Here is an 18,980-nt window from a genome sequence, read left to right on the forward strand (position 1 = left end):
GCTAATTTTTTGTATTTTTAGTAGAGATGGGGTTTCACCGTGTTAGCCAGGATGGTCTCGATCTCCTGACCTCGTGATCCACCTGCCTCGGCCTCCCAAAGTGCTGGGATTACAGGCGTGAGCCAGCACGCCCGGCCGAAAGTAATTTTTAAACCTACTATAAGAATCACTTCATGTATACCAATTGTGATGGCATACTCTTTACACTAGTGTTTACTAGGCATGTGTGCCTCAGATATTATTTCTGTATTTAATGCTTCATTTTTCCTTAATGTGCTCAGTTTTTAATGTTTGCAGCTGTCAGTTTTGAAACCAGGACTGTCCTTCCAAGTTCTACCAAAATCATATTAGGTAACCACAAAAAGATAACTTGTTTCTTAGTTCAAATTTTTTTTTGACCAGAAAATCTCTTGAACAAAATGGCTGATTGTTAATATATTGCATATTCATGATGTTCCTCAAGCTAGGTAACAAAGAGACAACTAACAGACTAAAGCTTTGGTAGAAAGATTACTAGCATTCTTGATTACATCTGGCTTATCATTTGTCTTCCAGCCAAAGAGGAGAGAGAGAGAGTGTGTGTGTGTGTGTGTGTGTTTTAGTCACAAATTTTCATTGATATTTATACATGTAAGGTATTATAAAATGTTACTAGTTGGGTTTGTTGGCTTGTTTGTTTTGAGGCAAAACTGTGTTTTATGAACCCAGATGTTAACTAATCTTCACATAGAATTATTGCAGGTTCAAACCTATAGATTTGTTTTCTAATTTCTAATTCAGTAAAGATTATTTTTGTCTGCTTTTGCTAACTGTTTTGACTTATTTGTTAGATATATTTATTTTCTATGATGCCATTAAATTGAAGGTTGTTATTGTTATAACTGGGGAACAAAAGTGGCAGGTAATTGGAATATCAACCAATATTTGAAAGGTTGTATCTTCTAAGGCAAGGAAACAATGTAAAATGGTATTGCTGAATTTTAGGAAAACCTTAATTATTTTAAAAGTGAGATAGATGATTTTATAATCAACTTAAATAAGGACATGTGAGGAGAACAATTACAATAGTGCAGTGTATAGTAAATATATGTATAAAATCATATTATATATGTATACATATTCATATGTATATGTATATATATGTATATGTATGTATATGTATACTATATATGTATATGTATATACATATGTATATATAGTATACATATGTGTATGTATACTATATATATACATATAGTAAATATATGTATAAAATATATGTGTAAAGTCACATTCTAATTTAGGAAGTAGTTACAGAGCTGGTGGTGGGGCTTACAGGTTTTCTTTTGAAATTAAATGGCAAAAAAACAAGCCCAAGTGCCAACCTCCTCTTCAGCAACAGGAGCATAAACATTGCTATGAATCCACAGAGCTATTTTACTACTTATTCTAAAAATATTCTACTATTCTTTAGAGGAAGAAGCCACTCCAGATGGTGCTGTTGCCGAATACAGAAGAGAAAAGCAAAAGTATGAAGCTTTGAGGAAGCAACAGTCAAAGAAGGGAACTTCCCGGGAAGATCAGGTAACTTCAAAAACCCAAATCCATACAGAACTTATTGTCTTTTTATTGTTTTTAAGTGTTTCTAAATGGAGCCTAATTTGATTATATATCAGGAGAAGCACTACCTCTTAAAAATAAAAAAGAATATATTTATATAGGGTGGACATTGGCCACTCACATAAAGATTCTGGAGTTCTTTCCAGACATTGGTGGTGAAAAAGCCTGGAACTTCCACGTTTCAACCTGGTACTCCCATAGTAAGCACAGGAACCTCATAAAGCCATGTGTCCTCAGAAACCCAGGTGGAACCTCTGTGTAGTGAATATTATGAAATGAAGAAGCGGTGATTATAAATGATGAGAGTCTCTTCCAGCCCGACATCTCTCATGCTGACTAGCCAGCCTAGCTTGAAATTGTACACTGTCTGGACATAAGTCATTTGGTCTACTAGCTGACTTCTATTCATTAGTACAAGTAATTCCTGAATCTTTAGGTAGTAATATTAAGAAGTTGTCAGAAATCAGAATGAAAAGAGATAGGAAGCTAGCTCAACAATTTGGGAGTCAGCACTATGTGCCATGCAGTACTTGACACTTGATAAAACAAATCTCTTAAGCAGCCCTTCATATTGAAAAGTTAGAGGGCAGACTGAAATCATTTATTTTTGGTGCTGCCATATATATGTTTATATAGATAGACATATATATTAATAAATCCAGTTTTTTTATGGATATAAACAAACTGCCTTATATATATGTGGACACACCGTTTTAGTTGTATAAATAAAACAGGCAAAGTAAAAGTAAATTAAAAAGCCCAAACCTGTCTGGATAATTTCTTAATTTCATTAAGAAAAAGTACATTATTAACTTGTTTTCATGAAATCACAAAGTCTTCTAAATAGCAACCACAGTGACTATACTACCAGAGATACTAAGGATGACTCATTCATTCCTTCCCCCTCCCCCCACTCCCTTGTAGCAAATAATTATTAAGAACCTGTCATGTACTAATCACTGTATTTGGCAGTCAGCACATGAACACATCCCTGCTCTCTCTGATCTATCAGGGAAAAGAGCTAAACAAGTAATACCAGTGAAAGGGGGTGAGCATGAAAGGGTAGGTACAGGAAGCCGTGTAGATGAATAACAGAGGGGCCTAACATGGCTTAAGAATCTGGGAAGGCCTTCCTAAGGAAATGATTTGTCAGCTGAACTTCGAAGGTTGTGTAGGAAACAGCCAGGTAGAGGCAGAGCATGGCTAGACAAAAGGAACAGTGCGTATATGAAAAGTCTTCCACCTCTTCGCAAAGAACTAAAAGATATTAAATATGACTATAACATAAACTAAGAGAAGGAGAAAGATGAAGCTGAAGAGGTAAGCAAAATTAAGTTCGTACAAGGTATTTTTAAACCATGTTAAGGAGTTTAGAATTTATCCTAAAGGCCATGGGGAACCATTGACAGAAGGAAGTGATATGATCTCACTTTCATTTTAGGAAGATCTCTCTAACTGGGCTGCAATATGGAGATTAGACTGGATACAGGACAGGACCAGAGGCACAGGGCCCAGTTGGGAGACTCTTGTGTTAGATATGCATAAACAGAGTGTGCCAAGATTGGGCCCCTTCAGCATAGCTTCTACATTCTGGGAAGGCTCTCGCTGTGCTGAAAGAGCATTCCTGGAAGTAGTTGGCCATTCATTCCTGCAGGAAAAGCCATAACTGAATAATTCCCCTGCAGATGCCAATCAAAATGCCTCCATGCAGATCCTATCTTCTTCACAGTATAAAAAATGTGTCCCATTATCTTTGTGATTTTTTTTCTGCCCAGTGTCTTCTCTAGCCTTTATAATAAAGCAGGAGAAAGTCTAATCTTAAATATAGAAGAAGCTAAAAATAGCCAAGAGGATGTTTTTTGTTTGCCACAGTCTCCCCTCTTTGAGCAAATGCCAGTAGCTAATTAATTGGCTCTAAAAACAAACTGCCTTGCCACTTGTAACTCAGGGAGAAAGATCCAGGTCTAGCATAATTTTCTAGGAAGTTTTAAAATTTCATTCCATTTAGAAGTCTTTTTTGTTTTCATTTTTCTTTGTGCTTTTAAAAAAGACATTTCCAAGTATGCAAAAGTCCATCATTAAAAATTAGTAAGGCCAGTCATGGTGACTCACTCTTGTAATCCCAGGAATTTGGGAGCCCAAGATGGGAGGATCCCTTGAGCCCAGGAGTTTGAGACCAGCCTAGGCAGCCTAGGGAGACCCCCATCTCTACAGAAAAAAAAAAAAAAAAATAGTTGGGCAAGGTGTTGTGCATCTGTGGTCCCAGCTACTTGGGAGGCTAAGACAGGAGGATTGCTTGAGCCCAGTAGGTCGACGCTTTAGTGAGCCATGATTGCACCATTGCACTCCAGCCTGGGTGACAGAGTGAGACTCTATCTCTTAAAAAAAAATGATAGGGTTTACTTTTAAGCTATAGTGTATTAGTCCATTTTTACACTGCTGATAAAAACATACCCAAAACTGGGATAAAAAGGAGGTTTAATTTGACTTACAGTTCCACCTGGCTGAGGAGGTCTCACAATCATGGCAGAGGGTGAAAGGCAGTTCTTACATGGTGGTGGCAAGAGAGAATGAGGAAGAAGAAAAAGTGGAAACCCCAGATAAACCCATCAGATCTTGTGAGACTTATTCACTATCACGAGAATAGCATGGGAAAGACCAGCCCCCATGATTCAATTACCTCCCACTGGGTCCCTCCCATAACACATGGGAATTTTGGGAGATACAATTCAAGTTGAGATTTGGGTAGGGACACAGCCAGACCATATCATATAGATTAAATAGATAGATATGGAGATAAGCATGTGGAGAGATATATTTATGCAATAGTAGATATAGATAGGTATAGATATAGATACAGATATATAAACACATACACACACACACACACACATACTACCTGGAAGTATATTTACCAAAATATTAACAGTGGTTATTCTGAGTGGTGGGATAATAGTTATTTTACTTCTATTTTTCAATATTTTTACAGTAATCTGTTTTCTTATTAATAAGCAAATACAATAAGAATTAATAAACAATGGACTATTTTTAATGAATAAGGTTTAAAAACAAGGGATGCTTTATCTGTTAACATTGTTTGAAGAGCTTAATTCTATAATCTCTACTCTAAAAACAGATAAAATATCTAAATGCTAACATACTCTGCAACCCTCAGAATGCCTATGATGACATTCTATAGGAACTTATAAATTTTCCCCAAAACTCATCTCATTCAGTAGCTATGATAATGTGTGTATTTTTAGCTGTTGAATATGTGGGCATTAAATTTTGCAGAAAAGTAGAAGATGCTTTTTACTATCATTTTTTAAGCAATAACCAACCACCTTTTTCTTGCAGTTATTTTGACACCATTTGTCTTTATTAAGCTTGAGTTCTAGATTGCCCAGACCTACTTAACTTTTTCATGAACTGTGATCTTATTGATACTCTCTAGATAAATTCTGGAGCTTAGGAATGTATTGTGACTCTCTAATATACCAGTTATTCACATGTTGAACTGTCACACATCTTTTTCCTTATGAAATGTGAGGATTTCAGTATTGAATTCAACATACCAAAATCTTGATTAGGCCCTTGATTTCTCGGACAGGTAGTATTTTATCCCATTTCACAATGATGTACTCCGTAAATATGTCAAATAGAAAAACCTTTTTCCAGCTTCTGTTGTCTGCTCAAATTCTGGAGTAGACTGTTAAGATCTGGGAGATGGTGTGATTACAAAATTATAGCCACTTGCTTCTTCCTGCCCACAGACAGCATAGGAGCCAAACAAGAATTCACAGTAATGTTCCCCCCACACACACACACTTTTTAAAAATATATACTTAACACAATATTTGTATTCATCTTTCACTTAACAATAGAATGCAATGTTTCATGTATATAATTTTTAATAACAATAGCATATTTATAATTTTTAATAACAATGGCATATTTAGGCCAGGCACGGTGGCTCACACCTGTAATCCCAACACTTTGGGAGGCCGAGGCGTGTGGAACACTTGAGGTCAGGAATTGGAGACCAGCCTGGCCAATATAATGAAACCCCATCTCTACTAAAAATACAAAAAAGTTAGCTGGGCATGGTGGCACGTGCCTGTGGTCCCAGCTACTCAGGAGTCTTGGGCGGGAGAATCGCTTGAACCTGGGAGGCAGAGGTTGCAGTGAGCCAAGATTGCACCATTGCACTCCAGCCTGGGCCTCACAGCGAGACTCTGTCTCAAAAAAATAAAAATAACAAATAAAAATAAAATTTTTAAATAGCATATTTATTGCTTTTTACTAAGTTTATCTAGTTTCTTATTGATAGACATTTAACAGGTTTTCATTTTTCCATTTGTATGAGTAATGCTGCAATGCACATCTTGTGCGTAAGCCATTTTCTCTGTTTCACATTATTTTTCTATCGTCCCAGGATAGGAATTACTCAGTCAGAGGGAATGATCATCTTAAAGTTTCCAATATGTATCAACAGCTTTCTAAAGATATTCCAATTTACTCATTTTCCAACAGTTAATATGTTCATTCTACCTTCCCTATATTGATATTTTTATATTTTTGGAAATTTGTGAAATAAACAATACTATTTTTTAATTTTTGATTTCACATAACTTAGTGAATTACCTTTCTTATTGACACTAAACTCTTAACTATAAATGAGCATACATTTTTTATTTTATTTTATTTTATTTATTTATTTAGAGACAGTCTCACTCTGTTACCCATGCTGGAGTGCAGTGGCACAATCATAGGTCAGTACAGCCTAAAACTCCTAGGCTCAAGGGATCCTCCTGCCTCAGGCTTCATAGTAGCTGGGACTACAGATGCACACCACCACATCTGACTTTTTTTCTTTTCTTTTTGTAGTGATAGAGTCTCACTACATTACGCCTGCTGGTCTTGAGGTCTTGAATTCTTGGGCTCAAAAGATCCTCCCACTTTGGCCTCCTAGAGTGCTGGGACATGAACCAATGCACCAGGCCAAACATGTATTTTTAAAAGTTGGGTCTTCTGTCTTCTACATAAGCAAACTTTTGTTTCCCAAATCAGAAAATAGTCACCTATCTCTGAGGGGAAATGTCAGTGCAAATCCAAACAGAACAATGTCAAGGTTTATTAATGTCACTATTGCAGCCTAAAGGTAGTTTTGTTCTTTTTGTTCAAAATCAAACATTTTGTTTTACATCCAAGTAGGATATTTCCTTTTCTACCAAACTTAAGCGTCTCTTTTAAAATTATATTTATCTTTATCAGAAAACTTAGCAGTCTAATTGTTATTTCAGACCCTTGCACTGCTGAACCAGTTTAAATCTAAACTCACTCAAGCAATTGCTGAAACGCCTGAAAATGACATTCCTGAAACAGAAGTAGAAGACGATGAAGGATGGTAAGGGCTTTGATTTCTGTATATTAACCATGAACAAATAGTCTCAGAGCAGAGACACTACTGGGACATTTCCACTATATCATCCTTTTGTTTTCAGAGTTTACCATCACCGTTATAGGACCTCGGCAACTTTTGACTTTATTTCAGTTCAATATAAAGTAAAATAAATAAGCGCACCAAGCACTGAAGAAACAAGCATTTATTGAGCACTTGATGTGTCCAGCATTGTGCTAGTCAGTAAAAAATGCACAAGAAATATATGACACTATCCCAGCTCTAAGTAACTTTCTAATATTGTGGAAAAGATGACACTCACATTAAACAACTCGAAAACAACCTTAGAAGACAATAAATCAATAATTTCTTACATTTTCCCACAAACATTTTAGAACTCAGTAGTCTATTTCATAATCCTACTAACTTCCTCTTCAAAGTTATGATCTACAGGATCCTAGCAACTCATACATAGTTAATTTTATTTTTATCTTTGGATATTTTTCAGCTTTTTAAGACACTGATAAGAAATAAAGTAATGACATGTATATATCCTTTGCTTAGAACTTTATCCTATACTGGCAAAAAAAAAAAAAAGGAATAAAAATTGTGTTTTTCTTTATCACACCCCTCTGTCCTCAAGTTGACTTCACATGCAGTGTATTAGGCCTCCCCACACCTAACTGCCTCCACCTCCCACTACACCCTGGCTCAGCCACATTGCTGCAAGCAAGCCAATGTATCACCCCTACACATGACTCACCCTCTGGAGCCTCTAAACCATCACATGTGCCATTACCCCAACCCAGAATCATAGCCTCAGTTCTGTCTGCCAAACAGCATCTCCCCTGTTTCGAAACTCAGTTCAACACTCCCATCCTCCAGGAAACCAGTCAGCAAGATTTGTTGAGCACTCACAAATCTAGAGGGTGGAGGAAGGAGGGCTGGAACACACATTTAAAAACACATAAAAACACTTATTAAGAAACCATTCAAACACGTAAGACTCTGCAACTGTATATAACTTTAATCAAAAGGGCTGAGGGCATGATGATTTGAATGGAATGAATCCTATCTAGCCTAGGACCCTGAAAGCACTTGTCTATTTCTCAATTAATTTATAGCTTTCATATGATGTGGGTTACGATGCCAGTTTTTGTAAGATCCTAGATATCTTTTAATAGGTTTCTATTACTTATATAGATTTGTTTATACAAATAAGTTGCTTGAAGGCAGAAGCTGTCTCCTTCCATAGTTTGGTGCCAAAGGCGAAGACTCAGTGAATGTTGATTGACCCATAGTTAAATGCACATTGTATAGAACTTTTTGTTTTATATGACTGGACAGGTTTAGTTTAGTTTTGTTTTGGGTTTTGGGGTTTTTTTTGGGGGGGGGATTCCTTGAATGTCTCAAAATCTCTTTCAAATGTTTTGGGTTCAGCCACCACACGAAAAATGTTTTGCCAAGTCCTCTTCCCTTTATTTTTGAATCCATATGCATTTTTAAAGGAAATATGACCCATGTGTTTCTGATTCATTTACACTTAACTCATCAAGATGGTGTTTTGTAAGAGCAGTTTGATGCCCACTAAGTTTTTTTTAACCTTTTTATAAGCCATTTAAGTCCTTTTTTATTGAACAGGAAAGTCACCAACAAATTCAAACCCCAGAAGTTTCATTTGAAACTCATAACCCACAGGATTCAAATTTACTTTCAACTTGGCAAGACCATTTAACTTCTCAAGGTTCTTCCTAGCCCCTTGGTTCAGGATTCTCTCATTTTGAATTCCTCATTAGCTTCAGATACCAATGATGTATTTTTAAAAGTGCCATTCCTGTTTTTCATGTTATTTGATTATACAATCAATTTTCTGTCTAACATTCTCATTAGAAAGTTTAAAATGGGGAAACTTCAGTGGACATGGGGAAAAAAATCACTGGTCAATGATGTTGGCTAATTCTCCATTGGGAGAAAAAAATAAATGGTGAAGAAGTGGGGAACAAGTTAAAGGAACCATTAGCAGGTCTTCAGGGGGTTCATTTCTGCTTTCAATTGCAGTCTTCTAAGGAGAAAGTCAGAGCTGTACACTATGAACCTCCAGAATTTTTTTGGTATTTGTTTTATCTAACATCTAACAAAAATACCTTTCATGTTCAAGGCACTATGCAGAATCAGATAGCATATATAGGGCCCTTATGTAATGCCTTTTTATTGCAATTTAGACCTTTGGATTTTGTAACCTGATAAGCAACAACATCATTTCTGTTCAGTATAGCTTTCTCAAGTCTCTGGTGATTTAGATCCTCTCTCATAAAGTATATTCTTCTCAGGAAAGGAATCTTATATTCAGAATGATTTATAACAAATATTATGAGTGCATGGCATGTGCATGTGTGTTATGCATAAATTACATGGTTCCCAGACTATTTTGTAGGTCACAGTTGCCACTTTTCTAAGAAGTGCAAGTCAGCCAGTGTGCTGTACTACACCGTCAGGGTCTGTTATCTGAGGTAAAATGATTGCTTCTAAGACATTTTTATGTGTCCGCATGAGTGGCCACACATTGAGGGATCATTTTCATTTTCTGTCAAGATAGAAACCATTACCAATTTGTTATGTTTTCTTTTACTTGGCAAACTATTCTATTCGCATTTTTGGCTGAGCTGCTGTATTGGCATGGTATACAACAGACATTTGGGTACCATTCAGCAGCATTATACTTTTTATGCAAAAAAAAAAAAAAGTAGGAGAGGGAGAGAAAGAAAAGAAATATGATTCTATTGTCAACAGTATGTATGGTGTTTGAAAATTATTCCCAGATTTCACTAACAAGGCATTTAAAGAAGTGTTATTAGTAGATCTAAACTGAAATGCATGATAGAAATTTTTCACTCAGAATTACTAGGATTCCTCCTTTGTTCAGATATACACTGCCAATATTTAGTAATAGTGATGGTACCAGATTCCAGTTTAGCAGGTAGAGTGGTCTCTTTGTCACTATATTCCTTAGTCCCACAGTATCACAGACTCATATAGCTATAGAACCCTTCTTCGAGCATGGATTTTATGAAACCGATTAGACACATGGCAGGAGGAACTTGCCCAGGGATTCATATGACCATATGGATGAAGTCCATATGCCAAATTGGGTTTGGTTAGATGAAGCTTGGTGAGCTCCCAAAAAAGTTTCAAGAAAGATAACCACCTGCTCCTTACACAACAAAATTGGCATTTCTAAGGAGAGAAGAAAAATTAAATCTGGTGAATAGGCTTCGATCTTATGGACATTAACTCTTCACTACTATGTTTCATTGAAAATTTCTTTCCAGATTGTTAAATCTAAGATTAACTTGAAACATTACAGCACATATGCAAGATAAAATAATAAACAATATAATGGTCTGTCTGCCTTCTTCCCTCTTTCTCTTCTTCTTTCTCTCCCGTCCGTCACTTTCTTCCATAGTACATACAGTATTTAGTATTATAAAAATTTGAAAAATACCAACAATTGCACGGTTGCCTCAAGTAAATATTTTACTGATTATTATATAATTAAAAGATGTTCACTGTGGCCAGGCATGGTGGCTCACGCCTGTAATCCCAGCACTTTGGGAGGCCAAGGTGGGTGGATCACCTGAGGTCAAGAGTTTGAAACCGGCCTGGCCAGCATGGCGAAACCCCATCTCTACTAAAAATATAAAAATTTGCCGGGCATGGTGGCGGGTGCCTGTAGTCCCAGCTACTCAGGAGGCTGAGGCATGAGAATCGCTTGAACCCGAGAGGTGGAGGTTGCAGTGAGCCGAGATCGTGTCACTGCACTCCAACCTGGTTGACAGAGCGAAACTCCATCTCAAAAAAAAAAAAATGTTCATAGTGGAAAAATCAGAATGCAGATATGCTCAAAAAAGGTAAATGAAAATTACCTATGATCCCAAACTCAAAGATAAATACTGTTAATTTATACATATCAATTTATATATTTATGCTATTTCTATCAAATATGTAAAAGTATATTTTTATACATGTTAATTTATATCTGTCCAGGTATTTCTATGCACATACATATTTTAAACAGAAATTAGATCATATAGTACTACAGCTTTATAACTTGCTTTTTTTCCTCAGCAATATGCAGTGACTACTTCTCTTTATCATATATAATTTTATGATATAATTTTTATCTTTTGTATTATGACCATCATATTCCACTATATGATGAACCACAAATTTACTTGACCATGTTGTTGGATATTTAAACAATGCTGTAACATCCTTGTTTCTATGTCACTGCCCATTTTCTTAGGATAAATTTCTAAAACTAGAATTGCTTACTCAGTGGGTACACATGTTGACTTCTGCTAAATATTTTCAAATGGCTTTCACAAAATATCATTCTAATTTGTACTCCAAAGTAAATACAATTTAAGACTTGTCTTTAGGGCTATTAGAATCTCAAGAATTAATTAAGAACCCCTAAAAAGCTTAGTGAAAGAGATTAACGTTTTAGAAGAAATGCTTTGCCTTCTTAAATTTTTTAAAAATAAAAACAGTGTGGTTTGCTTCTGTTTTTCATAAAACTATACAAGTTTCAACTTAGCTCCTTTTCTTAGGAGCCTTGTCTCCAAATAGTCTTGTTCTTGGTTCTGAAAAATTCTCCTTCTAAGATAACCCTATGGGTTAAAACTTCTGGATATGGATTTTTTTTCAGTTTTATTATTGCACTGTGGCTAGTGTTAAAAATCAATTTTAGCCATCAGTCAGACAGTTTGTGTCTGCTAGAGATTGAAGTTCTGAGAACCAAGGTTTGGCTTAAAGAAGTTTTAAAGCTTTCCTTTGGAGTTAGCATAGTGCAGAAGCAACAAGTACCAGCTGTCTGTATCCGAAACAGTGAAATCTTAATAATACAGATGTAAAAAAGAGATTACTGACTTTTAGATCCAGTCAGACCTCATTGTAAGATACCATGAAAGAACATAGCTTCATCTCATTGCTTATACTAGCAAAGCTTTCAACACCTTTTATATGTTTTTTTGTTTTGTTTTTGTTTTGTTTTGTTTTGTTGCCTTTTTTATTTTTTTTTTAATTATTATTATACTTTAGGTTTTAGGGTACATGTGCGCAATGTGCAGGTTAGTTACATATGTATACAGGTGCGATGCTGGTGCGCTGCACCCACTAACTTGTCATCTAGCATCAGGTATATCTCCCAATGCTATCCCTCCCCCCTCCCCCCACCCCACAACAGTCCCCGAAGTGTGATGTTCCCCTTCCTGTGTCCATGTGTTCTCATTGTTCAATTCCCACCTATGAGTGAGAATATGCGGTATTTGGTTTTTTGTTCTTGTGATAGTTTACTGAGAATGATGATTTCCAGTTTCATCCATGTCCTTTAGTTTAATTAGATCCCATTTGTCAATTTTGGCTTTTGTTGCCATTGCTTTTGGTGTTTTAGACATGAAATCCTTGCCCATGCCTATGTCCTGAATGGTAATGCCTAGGTTTTCTTCTCGGGTTTTTATCGTTTTAGGTCTAACATTTAAGTCTTTAATCCATGTTGAATTGATTTTTGTATAAGGTGTAAGGAAGGGATCCAGTTTCAGCTTTCTACATATGGCTAGCCAGTTTTCCCAGCACCATTTATTAAATAGGGAATCCTTTCCCCATTTCTTGTTTTTCTCAGGTTTGTCAAAGATCAGATAGTTGTAGATATGTGGCGTTATTTCTGATGGCTCTGTTCTGTTCCATTGATCTATATCTCTGTTTTGGTACCAGTACCATGCTGTTTTGGTTACTGTAGCCTTGTAGTATAGTTTGAAGTCAGGTAGTGTGATGCCTCCAGCTTTGTTCTTTTGGCTTAGGATTGACTTGGCGATGCGGGCTCTTTTTTGGTTCCATATGAACTTTAAAGTAGTTTTTTCAACACCTTTTATATGTAATACATACTGTAATTTGTGTATAGTTTAGTCATGTATTGAATGAAGGGTGAAATGACAACAAATGAATTTTTGTTCTTTTGAGACAGAGTCTCACTCTGTTGCCCAGGCTGGAGTGCACTGGTGCAGTCAAAGCTCACTCTAGCCTCAAAGTTCCAGGCTCAAGTGATCCTCCACCTCAGCCTCCCAAGTAGCTAAGACCACAGGCATACACCACCATACTCGGCTAATTTTTTTTTTTTAAGATAGCATCTCACTATGTTGCCCAGGCTGATCTCGAACTCCTGGCCTCAAATGATCTTCCCGCTTCGGCCTCCCAAAGTGTTGGGAGAATATTTCAATTATTTTCCCCTTCATTCAAACAGGACATTATCAAGCACAGTTTAGTATAGATGAATACAAATACAGCTATAAGGGTGGATTCTGTGAAAATAATGAAGGCCCAAGTTAGCTAAATGGACTTAGCCAACTTCACCCTTCAGTATTAGGCAGTGGAACTCAAATTATTGGTCTCTGGGCCCTTTACACCAGGGGTCCCCAACCCCCAGACTGCAGACTGGTACTGGTCCATGGCCTGTTAGGAACTGAGCCACTCCGCAGGCAGTAAGCAGCAGGCAAGCGAGCTTTACTGCCTGAGCTCCACCTCCTGTCACATCAACGGCAGCATTAGATTCTCATAGGAGTGCAAACCCTGTTGTGAACTACACCTGCAAGGGATCTAGGTCGCGTGCTCATTATGAGACTCTAATGACTGATGGTCTGAAACGGAACAGTTTCATCCTGAAATCAAAACCCCCTCACTCCCATTAATGGAAAAACTGTCTTCCACAAAACTGGTTCCTGGTGCCAAAAAAGGTTGGGGCCACTGCTTTACGCTGTTAAAAATTCCTGAGAACTCCAAAGAGCTTTTGTTTTATGGAATATATCTATTACTAATATGTATAAACAACATACTTTTATTTAAAAAAATTATGCCTGCAAAACAAAAAATTTAGTGATATGAGTGGCATTGTTTTACATTTTTTTGTAAATCTCTGAAATCTGGCATGATAGGAACATATCTGCTTTACCCTGTTGTATCTCACACTTCATGTATTCTCTGAAAAATTCCACTGTACGCTCATGAGGGGATAAGAATGAAATAGGCAAACAAGTGTCTTAGTATTCATACAAAAATAAATTTGACTTTGCAGACACACAGGGATCCCCGAGTCACACTTTGAGAACTGCTGGGACAAGTCATCTCTGGTCATTGAGTGTGTAATGATGGTCCTTTTTTAATCACAGACTATGACCCAATCTATAGGTCCTGGGAAGCTTTTTTCCAGGTCCCAGTTTGTGATCCTTGTTCTCAAGTAGAAGCAACGTGGTACTTTCTGAAATAAATGTGCCCGTTGTCACTGGCCTAGGCCTGGTACAACAGAGTCCTAATTGTTTGCCCATCAACCGTTTTCTGGCCCTTAACTGTTTTGAAGTGGTCTGTGACATGGCATTTGGTTTTATGTTCTTGTTTACTTTTCTAAATTTTTTCTCACACAAAGCAGTATTTAAATATATTCTTTTACTTTTGTTGTTGTTGTTGTTGTTGTTGTTGAGACAGAGTTTTGCTCTTGTTGCCCAGGCTGGAGTCCACTGACAAGATCTTGGCTCACTGCAACCTGCGCCTCCCCAGGTTCAAGTGATTCTTGTGCCTCAGCCTCCCGAGTAGCTGGGACCACAGGTGTGCGCCACCACACCTGGCTAATTTTTTGTATTTTTAGTAGAGATGGGGTTTCACCATGTTGGTCAGACTGGTCTCAAACTCCTGACCTCGGGTGATCTGCCTGCCTCAGCCTCCCAAAGTGCTGGGATTACAGGCATGAGCTACCACGCCTGGCCTTTAGTTTTTTTCATTCTTATATTTGTGCCTAGCCTCTTCAATTCACAAAATAATGTCCTACTGATTCTAAGTGCTTCACATGCACTTGACTCTATGGGATAGGTATTATTTATTATCTTTATTTACACATGAAAGAACTGAGGCACAGTGAAGTTAAATAATTTATCTGCTTTTCGGTCCTTGTAGTACTGTATCCAGTGCCTGGTTCATAATGGGCTTTCAAAAAATATTTGTTGATGTTATGTGCATCAAGATCTGTCCCGTGGAAAATAATGGTTGGCTATGTACCATAGCTAGCTGGAGATGCAGGTGGGAGGATAACAGGTACAAATGGGCATGGAAAGAAGGTATAATTAACTTCTTCTTTAAATGTCTTTCAATTATTTTACTTGTTACAATGAGCAATCCGGTAGTAATTTTTAATCTGTCCCGTACTTGCTTGCCTTCTGTATTTTCTTTTGGATGAAATGTCTGTTCAAGTCTTTTGCCTATGTGGGAATTGGATTTGTTTTCTTACTGTTGAGTTTCAAGAGTTCTCTGTATAATCTACATCCAAGTCTTTTTTGGGATATGTTATTTGCAAGTTCTTTATCAGATATGTGATTTTTCTCCAATAATATCTTTCACGGAGTAAAAATATTTAATATTGATTAAGTCCAGTTGATTGATTTATTTTCTTTTACAGGTTATGCTTTTGGTGTTATGTCTAAGAATTCTTTGCCCAACCTAAAGTCACACAGATTTTTTCCTAAGTTTTCTTTTAAACATTTTATAGTTTTACATTTTACAATTAGATCTATTATCCATTTTGAATAAATTTTTGTATAAGGTATGAAGTTTAGGTTAAGGTTCATTTTCTTCATATGGATGTTCAATTATTCCAGTACCATTTGTTAAAAAGACTTTGAACTGACTTTGCAATTTTGTCAAACACAGTTGGCTATATTAATATGGGTCTTTTCTTGGACTCTCTATTCTGTTTCATCAATCTGTGTCTTTATCCTTTCACCAGTACCACATTTTCTTGATTACAACAGATTTACGGTAAATTTTGAAATGATTCTTCCAACTCTCTTCTTGTTTTTTTCAAAATTGCTTTGGGTATTCTAGTTCTTTTGCCCTTTCCATAAAAGTTTTAGAATCAGTTTGTCTATTTCTACAAAAAAATTCTGCTGAGATTTTTATTTGAATTTCATTACGTTTATTGATTAGTCTGAGGAGAATTGACATCTTTACTATGTTGAGTTTTCCAATCCATAAACATGATTATGTCTCTCCACTTATTTAGGTCTCCTTTGATTTGTTTCATCAGCATTTTATAGTTGTTAGCAGTATCCTACACATGTGTTTTTGGATTTAAAACCATTTCCTTGTTTTTGGAGCTGTTATAAATAGTATTTTTTTATTTTGGTTTGCAATTGTTTCTCATTGTTATACAGAAATATGATTGATTTTTGTTTGTTGGCCTTGTACCCTGCAACATTGTGAAACTCACTTACTAGTTCTAGGTTTTTGGATTTTTTTGTTGTTTTTTGTTTTATATACAGGCAGTTTTCTTTCTTTCTTTCTACTCTGTATGACATGTATTTATTCATTTATTTATTTTAATGCTCTACTGCTCTGGCTAAGACTTCCAGTATGAAGACAAATAGGAGTGGTGTGAGTAGACATTCTTCCTTTGTTCCCAGTCTTTGGGGAAAAGCCTTCAGTCTTTCACCATTAAGTATGGGCTTTTCATAGATGTCTTTTACCAGTGTATGGTTTGGCTCTGTGTTCCCACCCAAATCTCACCTTGAATTGTAATCCCCATAATCAAGGGCAGGACCAGGTGGAGGTGATTGGATCATTGGGATGGTTTCCCCCATGCTGTTCTCGTGATAATGAGTGAGTCTCAGGAGATCCGATGGTTTTATAAGTGGCTGACATTTCTTCTGCTTGCATTTCTCTCTCCTGCCACCACAATAAAGAAGGACGTGTTTGCCTCCCTTTCCAACATGATTGTGAGTTTCCTGAGGCCTCCCCAGCCATGTGGAACATGAAAACATAACTTTTCAACTGATTTGAGTAGATATCAAAAAGCAAATACTGGATTGTAAGGATACATTTAGTTTTGTAAGAAACTGCCAAACTGTCTTCCAAAGTGTCTCTACCACTTTCCATTCCCACCAGCAACAAATAAGAACTTCTATTATTTCACATCCTTACCAGTGTGTTGAACCAGCTTTGTGTACCTGGGATAAATCCCACTTGGTCATGGTATATAATTCTTTTTATACATTGTTGAATTTGATTTTCTGATATTTTGTTGAGGATATTTGAATCTAGCTCTTGAAAGATACTGGTTTGTGGTTTTCTCTTCTTCTAATCCCTTTGTTTGATTTTTGTATTAGGATAATGCTGACTTCATAGAGTAAGTGAGAAAGTGTTCCCTTTGCTTCTGTATTGTAGAAGAGATTGCAAAGAACTGGTATAATTTCTTTCTTAAATGTTCAGTAAAATTCATCAGTGAACCCATCTAGACCTGGTGCTTTTTGTTTTATCAGAGCCCCCTCGGACTGGGCCCCCAGGAGTTTCTTACTGTCATGCTAATCCACACTCAGCTTCCTGCAGTTCATAAAAATTACCACTTAAGCATTCCTACCAGTTTATGGCTCCAGTAGCATTTGTTCCAGGTAAGCTGATCTGGAAAATGATTCTCTGTAGTTGCCTGTATTTCCAGATTTGGGGGTGGCACTTTACCCTGTGACCTCAACTCTCTAATGCATCTAAAAAAAATCATTTTTTTCCAGTTTGTTTAGCTTTTTTCTTGTTGCAAGGATGAATTGATGACTGTCAAGCTCTTTACATGTCAGAAGTGAAACCAGAAGTGCCCTCCCTTTTTTATTCTTCAGTTTCCTCTTTTTTGCATTATTTTGGATTATTTGAGCATTTTTTAGCATTTCCATTTAATTTATCTATTGTGTTTTTGACAGTATCTGAATAGTGTTTTGTTTCACTGATTGATATAGGAATTACAATATACTTTTTTAACTTTTCATAGTTTATTTAGAGTTAATATTTTATCATTTCAAGAGGAATATAGAATTCTTACATGTATGTAAGGTCCTTTTACCTCTTCCCTTTGTATTCTAGCCAATCTGTGTATTACATCCACATATATTGAGAATCCCCTCAGAAAACTGTTAATAATTTTTGCTCTCAGCTGTCAAACACATTTTAAGGAGCTCAACAGGAGAAGACTGTTATATTTACCATTCATGTTACTCTTTCTTTATTCATGATATTTCAGGTTTCCTTCTGGTATTATTTCTCTTCTAGCTAAAGAACTTCCTTGAATGATGATTTTAGAGCAGATCTGCTGGCCACAGATTATTTTAGTTTTCTTTCACTTTAGAATGTTATTATTTAACCTGCATTTCTGAGGGATATTTTCATTGAATACAGAATTATGGGTCAACAGTTCATTTCTTTCATCACTTTAAAGATGTTTGTTCCACCAAATTCTGTTCTGCATGGTTTCTTTTGGAAAATCTTCACTCATTCAAATTGTTTCCTTATAAATAATGCATTATTTTTCTCTACGATTTTTTCATCTTTTGTTCTTGCAAGTTTGATTTGCATGAGTAGGTATAGATTCCTTTGGGTTTACTATGTGTGATGTTGGCTATGCTTGTTGAATCTGTAGGTTTGTGTCTTTCACCAAATTTGGGAGGTTTTTAGTCATTATTTCTTAAATTATTTTATCCTCAACACACTCCTTCTTCTCTATTCTAGGACTCTAGTGACATGAATTTTAGACCTTTGGTGTTCTCTGTCACCTCCATTCTGCTACTGAGCCCTTGCAGTGGGTTTTAAATTTTGATTATTGTATTTTTCAGTTCTAAAACTTTTATTTGTATTTATTTTTATGTTGAAGCTTTCTATCTTCTCATTTATTTCAACAGTGTTTGCCCTTCTTTCAGCTTTTTTACAATAACTGTTTAAAAGTCTGTGTCAAATAATTCCAGTGCCTATTATCTCAGTATTAGTATCTGTTGATTGTCTTTTCCCATGCAAGTTAAGATTTTTGTGATTCTCTTATGCCAAGTAATTTTTTTTATTGTATCCTAAACATTTTGAATATTATGAGTCTCTGGGTCTTATTTAAATCCTGTGAAAATGTTATGTT

General features: G+C 36.2%; 1 protein-coding gene across 1 annotated transcript in view; it reads left to right on the top strand.

The window, feature by feature from the left end:
• Nucleotides 1-18,980, top strand: part of CWC27 (CWC27 spliceosome associated cyclophilin) — a 264,667-nt gene that overhangs the window by 210,615 nt on the left and 35,072 nt on the right. The window contains exons 12-13 of the mRNA XM_054487499.2: nucleotides 1,454-1,563; nucleotides 6,903-7,006. Coding sequence (XP_054343474.1) covers nucleotides 1,454-1,563; nucleotides 6,903-7,006 — 214 coding nt within the window. The remainder of the gene's footprint in view (nucleotides 1-1,453; nucleotides 1,564-6,902; nucleotides 7,007-18,980) is intronic.

The sequence above is a fragment of the Pongo pygmaeus genome, chromosome 4 (assembly GCF_028885625.2).
Source record: "Pongo pygmaeus isolate AG05252 chromosome 4, NHGRI_mPonPyg2-v2.0_pri, whole genome shotgun sequence".
NCBI lineage: Eukaryota > Metazoa > Chordata > Mammalia > Primates > Hominidae > Pongo > Pongo pygmaeus.